The sequence below is a fragment of the Mastigoproctus giganteus genome, chromosome 9 (assembly GCF_048544385.1).
Source record: "Mastigoproctus giganteus isolate SK-2022 chromosome 9, ASM4854438v1, whole genome shotgun sequence".
Taxonomy (NCBI): domain Eukaryota; kingdom Metazoa; phylum Arthropoda; class Arachnida; order Uropygi; family Thelyphonidae; genus Mastigoproctus; species Mastigoproctus giganteus.
The window spans coordinates 50,221,883-50,237,514 of record NC_143583.1 but is presented as its reverse complement, the minus strand read 5'-3'; the positions used below and the strand labels follow the sequence as shown (position 1 = coordinate 50,237,514).

At 36.4% G+C, this 15,632-nt stretch overlaps 2 protein-coding genes across 6 annotated transcripts in view; one reads left to right on the top strand and one right to left on the bottom strand.

Annotated features, from left to right (window-relative positions):
- The window catches only part of LOC150080212 (uncharacterized), a 350,995-nt gene extending 345,539 nt beyond the window's left edge, over positions 1-5,456 (top strand). For all 5 annotated transcript variants that reach the window (XM_090381608.1, XM_090381611.1, XM_090381609.1 and 2 more), the window contains one exon: positions 1,418-5,456. In XM_090381608.1, coding sequence (XP_090237734.1) covers positions 2,201-4,915 — 2,715 coding nt within the window. In that variant the 5' untranslated portion in view covers positions 1,418-2,200 and the 3' untranslated portion in view covers positions 4,916-5,456. The remainder of the gene's footprint in view (positions 1-1,417) is intronic.
- Positions 1-15,632, bottom strand: part of LOC150080211 (protein timeless homolog) — a 734,420-nt gene that overhangs the window by 518,232 nt on the left and 200,556 nt on the right. The window lies entirely within an intron of this gene.

Sequence of the window (15,632 nt, the reverse complement as noted above, 5' to 3'; positions counted from 1 at the left end):
GCACACCAGTGTATTTACCTCACTTTAACGTTAATTTAGGGCTGGTGAGAAGTAGTCCGTGTGCTCTTTAGTCGTCGATTCTGTTCTTATTTGTTCGAATTCAATAACCAAAATTAAATTTATTTTATAATTGTTTTCATTATTTTTATTGCAAGCGCTTCGCATTACAATCTTTTTTGTAGTTAGAAAAATAAATTGTTGGCTTCGGAGGAGGATATATTAATTTCGATGTCTTTTGAATCCAGTATTAGATGGCATGCAACAGGCAAGGCAGCATGCAACCTAGTATCGTCTCCTTGGCAATCCCCGCTCTAGACACGAGGGGGCAGGCACAGGTGTTCACTCACAACAGTGAGTGAACACCTGAGCATGGCAGCAGTGTTTATGATGCAGCTATCATACAGTCCCCACAGTCCCTTAAAAGTAGTGTTATGGGGCCATTCTATAGCCGAATTGATACATTTACCCCAGAGGCTCACATCTGGTGAGTATGGGCTTGGAAACCCAGGGTCCTGAGCTGGATATCATCATCCTTCTCTTTCTTGATGATTCCCCTCTCTCTCTCTGGGTAACTCGGGAAATTTTTTTTGGCTGGTGCAGCATAAGCCTCGGGCTTCCTTGCATCATATGGCTAATAATAATGTCCGAACACACACATACGGTCTCTGATGGAGCAATCAATTTTTGAATAAAAAATTGGTCTGTGTACCTTGTATATTTATTGTAAATAAAGAAAACGATTTTTTGTTATGAATAAATTAAAATTATAATATTTATAATGAAACATGCAATTTCCTTTGATAACTGCGACGTTTTCTAATTTTATTTAACCTAGAATGGAACTCGTTCTCATGCACAACATAATGAAAAAAGCATTTTTCAGTATTAATAAGCCTTATAACCAATATACTAAATGTCACAAGAGTGTATTCAGTTTTTGATAGTTTTAATAAATGCTAATTTCTGTAACGTTCATATTTCAAAAGAACAAATAATATTCTGCAATTAATTGCTCATTTGTACTTTCTCTGTTATTCACTACGAATATGAATTCTTCATTTCACTGTATCCGTCTGTAACAATAAACGGAAATTAACTGGAAATAGTTATTCCTTTACGCACACTTAAAACATCACCTTCGGTTGAAACTCGGCTAACGCGATTTGCAGTGATCCTGCACACAATTAGGTGCTAATGGCTACAATTCTGAAACGTGGAAACAAATGAAAGGAGATTTAATTTATTTCTATCTCGGGCGAATTTAATTTGTGGAAATTCTCTGCAATAATGGAGCGAACAAATGTGATTAATGAATAGCTAAGGTGCTACTGTAATGTATGTTGGAAAACTTAATGAAACTTTTACCTAACCAAAAATAGAACGTTTACTAATGTGCTCCTTCTTCTCTATATTTCAGGCACCCAAGAAAAACGATGGAAGGGCAAGAAAAAAAAAAGGCCAACATTACCGCACCGTAGGTGAAGGACAAGAAGAATGGAAGCAAATGAGGGGACAGACACAGTACGGCAAGTGCATGTCACGTTCAATCTACAGGGACAGCTGCTATTAGAGAAAGTGGCATACCGTGGAAAGCCTCTGTGAAGAGGTTCAACTTCGCACCTTCACCTGCCGAATGAACTTTTTCTACGCAGAAAATAAAGGCGAACAAAAGCAAGGGGAATCGACAGAAAACAGATGCGTAAAAAGTGCCATGTCCTCTAAAAGGAAATATCGAAAGAAAAATCAATGTGGAGGATTCGTACTAATCATATACAAAACAGGCAAATACGGCACAAGAGGCTAGCTTTTCTACGGGGGAAAATCTTTATACCACCGAAATATCTAGCAGATGTCATTGACATATATTCAGTAATACTGAATGCGGTCGTCTAACGGCACGGCTATATGGATGACTGTGTTTCCTGTAGATAAGGGAACCTCGACCCACTCGATTAGAAAAGGAAATAGCAAGGAAAGTAGCCACATCACCCGACAGCGGAACTAAGCCAATGTTTCCGGGTCAGGAAGTACAAACACCTTGCACGTGGAATTAAAAGGGGAGAATAAATGTACACTCCAGTGAGTGAACTAGAAGACTGAGTGACACGCCCTCTGCATTATACTTTGAGATCGCCATGAAGATGATATACATCTGGCGTTTACTTATGTGAATGCTAATAGTTTAACTGAGTCCTACACCATGACAACGAGTCGAAACTTACTGATATCTTCGTTTCTCCGCGTCGAGTCAACGCTGTTTGTGTGTGCTCTACTGTGTGTCATTCCCTGCTTCGCTGTCTTGTGCCCAAGTTCGTGTTATTGTGACGATGAAGGCGAGTATGTCAGCTGTGTCGGCGATGGATTGTGGAAGGTGCCTGCAGATATTCCCAGTACGGTTATACGACTGGAACTGAGAAACTATGTTATCAGTACCCTTTCGACCAAAGACTTAGAACGATTGGTAGAAATGCATGAGCTTAAGTTACAGCAGACTCAAATAGAAAGCATCGAGAATGGGACATTTTCTAAATTGCTAAAGTTACAACGTTTAGAGCTAAGTCAGAACCTCCTGGTGAATCTAACAGCGGCTACTTTTGAAGGGCTGACAAAACTCCGTTACCTTGATCTGTCGTCGAATTTATTATTAACAGTAGAAGAAGCATTTATCGAATTATCTAGTGTGGAACAGCTGAACTTGCGTGCAAACAACATTCCCCACTTAACTTCTCACAGTTTCACAGGACTACTCAAAGTGCAATACCTAAATCTGGACAGTAATAATATTGCAACTATCGAGGTAGGAGCATTTCAATATCTCACCAATCTCGCGCACCTGATACTCAGTAACAACCCGCTCACTACTTTGTCAAGGTTAGATTTCTTTGGTTCCAGACTACAGTATATCGATGTTTCACATGTGGGACTCGAAAGGATACCACAGAGCTTGACAAAATTCGTAAGGGATTTACGTCTTGCCAAAAACAATCTCACTCGTATCGGGGCAGGTGATTTTGATAGCTATCCATATTTGGGATTACTAGTGTTGGATGACAACTATATTACAGATATCGAAAATGATGCACTCGGGCGTCAAGAATATTTGATGCGTCTATGGCTAAACGGTAATAGATTAAATAAAATTCCGCCAAATTTACCTCCAAGTCTTCGAGCTCTTTACATGGAAGAGAACCATCTGGTCAACATTCCAAGTTACAGTTTCAGGGGACTTATCAACCTGGAGCAACTGTTTCTACAGAGGAACATAATTAGAGAACTATCCATGTGTGCCTTCTGTGATCTTGTCAGTTTGAAAAGCCTTGACCTTCAAGCAAATCAAATTGAAAATCTGACTGAAGGTGTATTTGCCAATCTTACCCAACTGGAGACACTTGACTTATCACAAAACAACCTTCAACTAATGGATGGACGCTGTTTTTTGGGCCTGGATCAATTAAAAATGTTGCAGCTATCAAGAATGCCAACTTATTTCACATTTGAAGAGTCAGTGTTTGATCTCCTTAAGAACCTACAAACACTAGAAATGTATGACAGCGCAGAGTTTTCCCAGCAGGTAGTAAATTCAACGAGGGTTCTCCATGGTTTGAGAAACATTCAGGAATTAAATATCATGCATAACAAGTTGCGGTCACTGCGGTCAGATTTTCCTTCTTTTTTTCCTCATCTTAAAGTAATGAAGATGAGTGGTAATAACTGGAACTGTGACCATACCATCATGTGGCTTACCAGTTGGATCAAGCATTCTAATATCCAGTTTTACCACAGCTACAGCATCAGCTGTGCCACACCAGACAGACTTCAGTTTAAACCAATCATGCTATTGGAAGAAAGTGACTTTTATGAGCCAACAACAGAAGTACAAACATCAATAGAAACCTCACCTGCAGAAGTTGCAGCAGACTTAACAGAAATACCCATCCAGGCTATCATAAGTATTCGGACAACAGTTCCAATGAACAGCACCTTGAACCAGGTAACGCTGATAAAGGGTATCACTAGTTCTTTACCAACAACTCAAGAGCCATCATCCAGTGTTCCATCTACATCAAATGGACCAACATCTTCATATACAGAGATTGCAAATCCTCTAACAATGCCAACTGTAACTCCAATAGCAAAAGTAAATAAACCCACTCTGGTAACAGAAACTCAGAGCAGTACTAAAAGTTACCTTACTACTTTGTTTAGTATGGTGCCAATCTCTTCTGTTTCTACAGTTAAAACCACAAGCAAATATATAAAGAGCAACAGTACTCAGTCTTCAATTACAAGTCACTCATCTCTTCAAGTAACAACTCCATTGCAAACGACACCGCTGCACACAAGCATTCAAAATACAACCATCATTGCAATCACTCAGAAGCGAGTAAATGTTCCAAGAGATGTGTCGACTAGCCGTGTCAATTCTTCCAGACTAAAGGGCTTCCTTGTCACTCCAGTAGTTCATAATCCTCGTTCTCCTGGACATAAGTGGGATCAAACAACTGCTATCATCGTATCAGCCTCGCTTGCTGGTGGTTGTCTTCTTGTTATTGTTGGCATCCTCATTTCTTTCATTCTGTATCGCTATCAACGTCATCGCAACACAAATTCTAATCACTGTCACATGCGAAGGAGCAGCAGTATCTCCTATTGTCCACATCGAGATGAGGTGTCCATTGTAACAGTGTCTGAGGGAACAGTAGGTCTGCAAACTAGTACCCATCATGGTCTTGGGAACAAACTCTATTACGTCATGGAAAATGGTGATGTGCTCCGGGATCCAACAAAGGATGCATTGCCTGATCCTCAACTACAAGAACTACTTCCAAGTTCTGTAAGAGAAAATGGCCATGCATACACTGGTGATGATTACAGTGTCAATACAAAGACATATGGGAAAGGAATGTGGTCATGAATGATAGAGTGATATTCTTCTACTTTAATTAAGTAAGCTGTCTCTCCAAACATCAACAGATAAGACAGCAAACACCATGTGCACTGCCTGCTGAAATCAATGAATTGGGCACACGTATGTATACTGTGATCTATTAAGTGACTCCCAACAACAGGTAAAACTTTAAAAAAATATCAGTGGCCAGAAAACTAGGGGTGAAAAAAAAAAAAGACATTAAAAGGATACCGAATGAGCCACTTAATGCCAATGGCAGTAAATACCTTGCTAAGACAGGTCCAAGAAAAAAAGCTATCAGTGGCCTTTGCTAACATTCCATATATTTCCCATGTTGTATAACACTCCCATGTGAAATGTATTTTTGTATTGCAATGTCAGCAAATCTTTTCCTGGATTCATCACAAAAACAGTGATGATTTTGTTAGTCAGATGGCCATACAGCTTAGACGAGAGTCTGCCATCCTTCAAATTAATTTGATTTCCCAATCTAAAATCAGATTTCTCAATTCCTGTTTAACAACAGTAATTTAATAACTGCAACTCCCTTTCAGGTAATAATAGTTTTCTCAAAGATTCTTAAGTGAAGGTGAGAAAAAAATTCATTTTCTCATTGTACTGTATAAAACAACATGAACAAATATATAGTCTTCAGTTGTCAGAAGAAAATTATTAAACAGCTAAAATTCTTTACATTTTTATCATGAAGATCAATTTTCAAATGAAATGTGTTCAGAAAGATAATTTTTTAACAGTGAAATGAAATGTAAAGTGTTAGTTAACTTCTGCAGTTTAAAGTACCAGGTGTGTGTTAACAAATGTCAAAATATCTTACTATGAAAATAAACTTTCAGAAGTTTTAATATTGTTGTATCTATGAAATCTTTTTCAACAAAACAGGTCCAAAATCAAGTTCTTTGTCACCAATTTTCATTTATCTGATTTTAATATACGTTCTTATAAGTAAAGAACAAAATTAAGATTAATTAATATTAATTTAGAGTGACTAATGTATGGGTAAGTGCGAAAGCATCAATAACATAGCTTTCTACCAAAGTAATTAAGTTAAATTGGCATCGTTTTGATTATATCTCATATTGTGAATACCTTCACACCGAGTTGCCATGGTATTGTACTACCTCAAATAATTATGAGGTAGTACATGGTAATTGTACTGCCTCATGCCACAAGATAGACAATGCCAACAGACGATGATAATCAAAACGATGCCAATTTAACTTAACTACTTTGGTAGATAGCTATGTTAATTGATGCTTTCGCACTTACCCATACATTAGTCATTCTATCTTGTAGCATGAGGCTCTTACCCCTAAATAATTTATAGTTCACACTGCTGCACACCTTCAGGCATCACTCATATTGTGAAGTTATACTTCATAACTGGGTTGTCATTATTGCAACACCAGGGTATCTGTTCACCCACCGAAGAGAAGCCAACAGCTTTGAAACGGTACCGTCTGGGTGGTGGTATCTGCCGAGAATAAGTAACAGTAGTCTTCTCCATTGGCAAAGTGTTACTTATTCAAGGTAGTACAATACCATAGCAACTCGTTGTGCAGGTATTCACAATATGAGATATAATCAAAATGATGCCAATTTAACTTAACTACTTTTGTAGTTAAGGTAGCTATGATAATTGATGCTTTTGCACTTACCCATACTTTAGTCATTCTATCTCGTAGAATCTCTTGCCCTTAAATAATTTATAGTTTATATTAATTTAGAGTTAATATTAACTGATATTAATTTAGTGTGTGGGAATGAAGCTTTTACAACACTAACATTTTCAGTTTGCTTGTGGAAATAAAAGTCAAACTAAGGATTGTAATTTATATACCAGCAGTGGAAACATTTAAAATAGTAACTAATTTAGTTACAGGTTTAAAACAAAAGTAGTTGATATTTACATTCTTTATTCTGTGAAATGTTATATATTGCAATAAAACTTAATTCAGTTACTGTTAAATATGGACAGAGACAGCACTAGCAAAAGGAACTGCAAAGCCAGGTACAAAATAGCTTTACAGGATGGCAATTAGTATCTGTAAGCTAGTCAATGTGTAGTGATATTTTGAGACAGGAGCTAGTCCAAATGCAAGACAATACAGTGAAGTGGTACAGTGCACCTCTCAAACTACCAAGAATCAGCTTAAATATGCACTGCATCATTACAGACAATGTTCATCTGGTTCAATATCATGTAAGCCATCTTATTCAAATGAAGAACTTAAATTTTACTAAATGCTCTAGGTTGGCATAAACTACTACCACAGAAAACAGTCCATTCTGATTTACCTATCCTCTGAAACACTACAGTGAATTTACCATTTCTCATTCATTTGGAGAGGTCTGGGTTTGAATGTCATTAAACACTGGAGGAATTCTTAAAAGGCCTTTCAATTTTTCTGCAGTTAGACAATCAGGCAAACTTGAACAAAGGAAGTAAACACCCACCACCACTACGAAAATGTACACTTTAAAAAAAAATCATATCTAGTACAGTACAAACAGGCACACTATAATCAAAGCAAATCCATGTATCAAGGAACTGCAAAAAAACCAACCTGCATAAAAACATAACTAAGGCTGCTCTAAATTCTTTGTTATTAAGTTTTCATTTCAATACACATCAAATAAATGATTACGGTTTGGCACTCAAAGTTTATTTGTAAATATGAATATCTAATTATTTGTCTACAAAAATAAGACTGAATAGAAAAATTTTGGCCCTGTTAACCATCTCAGCAGTGCCAGTGTTGCTGAGGAACAATCAACAATTTACTATCGTATGATAAGATGCAAAACGAACTGCATTATTTAGTTATGAAGTGGACCATTCTCTACAGCAGAGAAGTACTGCATATGTTGCCAGCTTAAGTTCCACTAGCATTTAGCTTCTTTTTTTTTTTGGATTGGATACACATACATATTGCACAAAATATAACTGCCAGTCCATTGATCTCTTCCAAACCAGTCTAAACATGTGCTTTAACTAGTTAACACATTCGTTCATTAGCCTGAAATTCATAGAACACAGCTTATCCTCTTCCTCACATCCCTTTTGCTTCTGTTCTTTGGAGCAACCTTCCTTCAGATGTATTTCCCAAAAATTACAATCTACAGAAATTCAAGTCTAATGTCAATAAGTATCTTCTGTCTTCCCAGCCTTCAATAGAACTCATAACTTCTCAGCCTTCAATGGAAACATACACAGTACTAAAGTACTATAGGTTCTTATACCTTTAGCAGTTAGATTTATCGTTAGACATTCACACACAACTCTGTTTACTCATCCCCTCTAATTATTTTTCCAATCCCTTTTTTAAATGTATTCAAACAACCTACTTCAACAATACAAATGACAGTTTGTTTCAACAATTAAAAAAAAAATAAATTTTTGCATATCTATCCTGGAAACATCCTTTTCCAACTTAAATTTATTTCCCTTCATGTGCATCATCCAAGAAAAAGTAAGAATGTCATTAGCATTTAGTTTGTTCCAGTCTGTAATTCTTAAACATTTCAATCAGGTCTGCTCATACTGATACTTCTCGTACCTAGTTTCCAGATGCTACTATTTATTTAGAGAATTCAACTCTTTCTTGGTAAGCATACCTTTTCAGCCCCTGAAAAATCTTGTTGCTGTTCACTGCAACCATTGCAACAGATCTAGGTCCTTCCTAAAACGAAGCTTCCAAACCTCTATGCAGTACTCAAGATGTTGCCTAACCAATGCCTTGCACAATGGGATCCTCCTCGTCTCTGCTGGAAAAATGCCTGTATATATATCACAGCAGAAGAACTCCATGAGCTGTCCTATGTGCTGCACTGTTCAGAGAACTTCATGTTTGACTGTCTAATTGTCCTTGAAGTTGTCACAGACATTCTCTCAGATATGCCAGACAAGCTGTACTTGCTAAGTGGGAGTCCAAAATGCTGATGGAACTGATATTCTGGTGACATTCAAGTCCAGTGGACCCAATTTCGGTGAAGTCCAGACTGTGACAGCCAAATCCTCTGCTTGCACCTTCACGATGGTGGGACTGTTAGTAATCCTGGGTATAACCTCCATGCACAAGCCCACTGTGGGTGACCACCCAGGTGTGAACCAACGTAAGCAGGGGTCGAGGTGCCCACACCACACGGAGGAATGCCTGTGTTACCAGGCAATACTAGGTGGTAGATGACTCTCATTAACCCCGTGCAATACCACCACTTTTGCTTATTGAAAGCTTGAAGTGGTAAAACACGTTTAATCTTCAGAGCTAAGTTCCAGTCAACCCTTCCCCACCTCTTCCATTATGCAGTATGACTGATGACTTTTGAGGTTATGATGAACACAAGGCGAGATCCAATCTTCCTTACATTTCGAGGGTACAGCTCTAAAACACTGTTCACAGATCGACCGCTAGTTAGTACACCGGAACAAACCTATTGGTAACTCTTCATGAGACTTTCAAATCAGCTAGTGTATAATCTTGCTACCTCTACTCTGCCAAATAGTGACTGGAGGGAGTCTGAGTAGTGTGTATGCAGGGGGGGGGGCATTGTTGAAGCCACGTTATGTCAAGGATCTGGGTATATTCTTACCATGTTACACCATAGCCTAAAATTTCATTACTTCATACAGCACGCCCCCTCCACTTTTTCTTATTATTGAATACACCATGAATTGTCAAACTAATAGAGTAAGCTTATCTGCGAACAGATCTAAACCTCCCAAACACTTCCTAGTTCATTTCACAAATATACGTGGTCTAAATTCAAATCTCAACGACGTCCATTCCACTTGCAGTCTGCCAAACCCCATGTACTTTTTCTGACAGAATCTCAGTTATCGGTTGATTCAACTACTACTCATCTCAGTTGCCCAAATTATTGGCTGTATGATTCCTTTCACCTCAAAGGTAGTACTTGTGCATATGTCTGTTCTGATATTTCCTGTCAAAGACTTGGTAATTTGGAATCTCCTCTTTTCGATCTTCTCTGGCTTAAAATCTCTCTACCTCATTATGTGAAATTTATCTGTTGAATCTACCGTTCTCTCAACTTCACTAATCACTTGGAGCTCTTTTACTTCCTCTCTTTGCAACTTGACTTTCTCCAGTCCAACTTTTCTAACAGTGTGGTAATTTTCCTTAGTGATTTTAATGTTCACTAATCTGGCTGGCATCCGTTTTCTAGTCACACTAATCTGGCTGGCATCCGTTTTCTAGTCACACCAACCCAGCTGGTTGAGATGCTGAGGCTTTTGCAATTACTGATGACCTTGTACAGATTGTTCATTTACCTACAAGGATAATCTTAACCATACAGCCAACACGCTTGATCTTTTTCTCACAAACAACCCTTCTAAGTACACTGTCGAAGTGAGTGGTCCTTTAGGAACTTCAGATCACAACTTGGTGATTGTCTCTTCTCCAATGGGGCCTTTATCTCATGGCTGTTTCCAACCTCATATTGTTTGGCATTACAAGAATGCAAAATGGGATGACCTGCGAGATTTCTTTTCTTCTTTCCCTGGTCAGATTACTCTTTCAAAACATCTAATGTCAATGTTTGCTCAGTTCATGACAGTGAAATTATTCTTGTAGGAATGGAATCCTTTATTTCACACTCCACTTTAAAATATCGTCCTTTATCTAAACCTTTGTTTTCCAATAAATGTGCTAAGGCTGTTCAAGAGAAGAACATTGCATATTGTAATTGGCTTGGTTTCAATTCTTCGGTTTAATTTTCTGCAACAATTGTAAAGCAGTTATTAATCAGTCCAAACTAGAGTTTGAACAGGCTAAGAGTAGAAAACTTGCTTATTGCCCTAATGGTAGCCGAGCATTCTGGTCTCTTGCCAAAGCTACTGGCCGCAACTTTTGCCCATTTCTGCTTCCACCTCTGTCCAAACCAGATGGTTCTATTCTCCCTTCAGCCAAGGATAAAGCTGACCTGCTGGCATCCCATTTTTCTTCCAACTCATGTATTAATGATCTTGGTAAAACACCTCCCACTATTCCCAAAATGCTCCACTCAATGCCTGCTGTGGTCTTCCGTCAAAAGGATGTCAGAAGGATTTTGACGAATCTTGATACAAAGAAAGCTCCAGGTCCTGATGGTATTTCTCCACTTGTTCTCAAAACCTGTGCTCCTGAACTTACTCCTGTTCTTTGTCATCTTTTTTCACTTTCTTATTCTAAAGGTGTTTTTCCTTCTGCTTGGAAATTTTCTCGTATCCAGCCAGTTCCTAAAAAGGGTGACAAATCCCCCCCATCCAATTATTGTCCTATTGCAATTACTTCTACTCTTTCTAAAGTAATGGAGAAATCAATTAACTGCTAACTTTAAACTACCTAGAAACCTTCTGTCTGATCAACGATCGCCAGTATGGATTCTATCAGTGTTGATCCACTGGTGATATTCTGGCTTATGTTACTCATTTATGGACAAATTTAATGCAAAAGTTTGGTGAAACACAAACAGTTGCTCGCTCTTGACATCACAAAGGCTTTCAATCGTGTTTGGCATAAAGATCTTCTAAACAAGCTTCCATCTTATGGTTTGCCAACTGTTTTTTTTTATTGGTTGTCCAGTTTTCTCTCTGATCGCTCACTGAGTCTGATAGTATATGGCTCTCTGTCTTCTAACTTCTCCACTAATGCTGGTGTCCCCAAAGGCTCAGTTCTTTCCCCCACTCTTTTCCTCTTGTATATTAATGACCTTCTTCCATTGACTGGAAATCCTATCCATAGTTTTGCCGATGATAGCACATTGCATTCCACTTTCCATTTTGAGAAACCTTACCCTGCTCAATCAGCTTCAACTTCTCGAATATCTGCTACCAATTCCTTAAATGCCGATCTCCAGGTAATTCTCCAGTGGGGCAAAGACAACTTAGTTGATTTCAATCCTTCTAAAACTCAGTCCTGTCTTATATCTCGCAAAAAGGATTCTTCTGCTCCTATGCTTATCTTTGGTGACACTCCAATTTCTAGGCAAAATGATACATCTCTTTTAGGGATTACCCTGACTTCTAATCTCTCTTGGCACAAGCACATTACAAATATTGCTTCCTTTGTATCGAAAAAACTTTGTTCTCTCTTTTGTTCTCTAAGTTCCTTTTCTTACAAACAGCTGTTCACTCTTTATGAATCACAAATCCACCCTACCATGGAATATTGTTCCCATATCTGGGGCTAAAGAGTAAATCTACATAAAAGAAAGGTAAAATGTGGTATTTGTTTTATTACTATATTACTTACAATAAATTTTATCACTAGTAATACATGCATCACTAATACATGCAGGTCTAATTTTTTTTTTTTTTACATACTAAGGTGCTGTACCTTTTTATGTAATAATTCTACATAAAACATATAATATTTTATGTTGCTCCCACTGGCCACTTTCTGTTTTCCTAGTGAAGAACACTGCTCCGGTGTATATAAATAAACACAGTAACCAAATAAAAATCTTTACTCTTTTCCAAGATAAACTGGAGTGTATAACTAATGAAACAAAAGTTTAAATTCTTGGCTGACTTTCATATCCCTCTCCCCAGACCCTTGGTTAGCCTATTCTCATAGCATGCTTTGTTATGGCACTATGGAAGAAGGGCAAAAAAATTACAATGATACATTCCAGTACAGACAGTTTAGGGGAGGGGATTACAATGAATTAATAAGTAAAGTAGCTGCTTTATCGAGAAGGAGAAACACCATAACAGGCCCTTACAGAAAGAGTAAATCTTTATATCTAATATATCAGGACATCACCTGATCTGGTAATGATAACAAGAATTACCACACAAAAGTGCCATGCCACATCAAGGTTCTCTTGATTGATGAACCCACTGGTGATATCTGCAGAACAAGATCCAGATTACAAATTAACTGAATCTTTGATGCGATAAATGAAAGTCCAATCCTAACATTACACCATTAGAAATTCACTATTCTACTATCAACAAGGGATGTAAACTTTTTTTGAGAGACACCCAACCACATCAGGAAGCAATAAACCAGTAAAGTAACAATGTATGACAAATCATGAAACAATACATGTATCATTAAATATTTTATGATAATATGCTACATCTAACAAATGTAAGGTCTATTTCTAACAACCAAAATGCCTGGTGGGCCTAAAATGGAGGGATACAACAAGTGATTAAAAGCACAGTCATTTGGGAAATGAAACTAATTCTTGCACTATTATTTAGTGGAGATTGGACTATCATTTATCCCCAGTTGTAGTCATGAAGGTTGATGAACCAAAGAAAAAATATTACTTCATTTGATTGAATTAAATAAAAAATATATTACTTTTTTATTTTGCATGGTTTAAAAAAATAAAATAAAATAAAACATAAAACAAACCATATGGTCAAGAGGTGAGTTTTTAAAAATAAGCACAACTAATATATTAAGAATGTCTGTAGACCAAAGCCAGATGCACAGTTTACAAAAGCATGAATTAAAGCCTGGAAAGAGAAGAATTGTTATCAATCACATCAGAACTATTAGGGATTGGTCCTAAACAATATCATTGGCATAAGAAATGAACTAGTGTAAATATTAAATTTAAAAAGGAATAAAAGTGGTTGAGAATAAGAGGATGAAACTGCACTAGCCAACAGAATGCTAACCTCTGTTGATTTAATTAAAGTCAAGTCTCTAGCCTGATTAACCACAGCTGCCTGATAGCTGCACACTCTTGCAAAAGAAGTCATAACTTCAAATTCTCAAGCAATGTTTCAACCAAAGAAATAATATCAAAATGGAATTATCTGAAAAATTTAACATCCAACACAATTTATTTTTAATGCTGCAAGCATTCTGAAAAAAATACGCAGAAAAAATTGCACCTAGATGGACCAGTTTGATGAAGTCAGATACTTCTGACGTTCTGGCCACATCTATAAAAACAAATCAGAGCAGCCCTCATGACCTCTTCTTCCCCTTTGCATTGACCTTAAAATCCTAAAAGCCTATATCTAAATATAAACACAAAACACAGCATCATCTATTGCTTTGCATAAAAGCCATTCAACAGCAATTAAAATTGAACTTACTTAAAAAAAAAAAAAAAAAATGTAACCAACAATTCACTGTTACTGACTTGAAAACCAAAGTGCTTATTGTAGCAGGATCGATAAACAAGAAAATTATCAATAAAATACAAGCCATGGCAGACAGCAGTTTCGAAGTTAGATAGTACACATCTTACATATACTGTGCTGTCTAATTTCAAAGTTATTACCCTTCTGAAGGTGTTTTATGGTAATCCCAAACATGAAAGTCTAATGAACTTATAGTTCATTAGACTTTCATGGTCTTATTCTTCAAATTGTCTTATATTACTCCTTAATACTATTGTACAATGTGGCACATCTTAGTGCCAACTAAAAATGAATCATGCTGGATGTTTTTAATCTGTTACAAAGTTAAGGACTAATAAAACAAAAAAAATTATGAAGAAAATCAATTCATTTCACTGTCTTGTAATACCATTTTGAAAAATCTTCATAAATTTTTAGAGATTTAAAGTATTTTAATTTATTTTAAAATTGGCCAAAAAAACCACATTTCAAAGAAAAATCAGTTCCACTACACTCACTGCACTTCTCAAAAATTAGTTTTGTTTTAAGAAATTAGTAAGTAACAGATTTTTAAATGCATTCAGAAAATATTAAGTAGATGCTGCCACCAACAGCATATGTAATTAATTATTCCTCTTGCCATCCCTGTATGATATATTGGGTCTCTATGTTGACAGAGGCATCTGGGCTGGGCGATGTGGCAGCAAGATAAATCACTTTATCACATGACCACTGAACTATTAAAAAAAATTATCCTAACACAAGAGAAGAGAAAAGAAGAGAACAGATAAGATGAGATGAACAGCCAAGGCAGTAAACAGATCTTGAGGGAATAAAAAATGCTTTGTTCAAAACTACAGCAATTATTTCAAGCCAGTGAATCATTAGATTGATTATATAAATTCTTGGGTTATCAATTAATCATGACAATGTCAGGCCATGAATGAACAGCAACTCGTACAATGTATAACAAACTAATACATATTTACAGAGAAAACTTTAAGTGACAGAAGTTTTAATACCTATCTGCCAGAACTAAAATGGCATCATTAGTATGATGGGTGGGCACACTGACTTTAAAATAGCACTGCAAGAATTCACATTTCTATTATGCTCAATATTTTAGAAATGCTTATTACTAAGGACTAATTAGAAATTCTTTCTTCCATATATATTCTTTAATAATATTTTATGATCATAATGGAAGGTTCTTTTTAATATTCTTTATAAATAGCATAAAAAATGGAAAATGTCTCATTTACTACAAATTAATATCTGAAAACAGCAAAGATTGATGGTAATTTTTATGTGCAGACAATTTTTAAGATTTTTTAAGTTTTAAATATTTATTCAGCATTTTATGCCATCATAATTTTTTTTTTTATACATGACCTTTCTTATTTCTCCCAATAATTTATACTTAATAAAAATAGAATAAATATATTTTTTAAAAAAAGCAAACATGCCACTTCTGAAAGTCTGAATTATTTATACTCACATGAAATAGCAAAATATGCTGGTCACAGTAACATGCATATAAGGTTTGTTCAGCTAAATTTACAAAAAGAATGACTATATTTAATTATAAACAAAATAAATAAAATAAAGGAG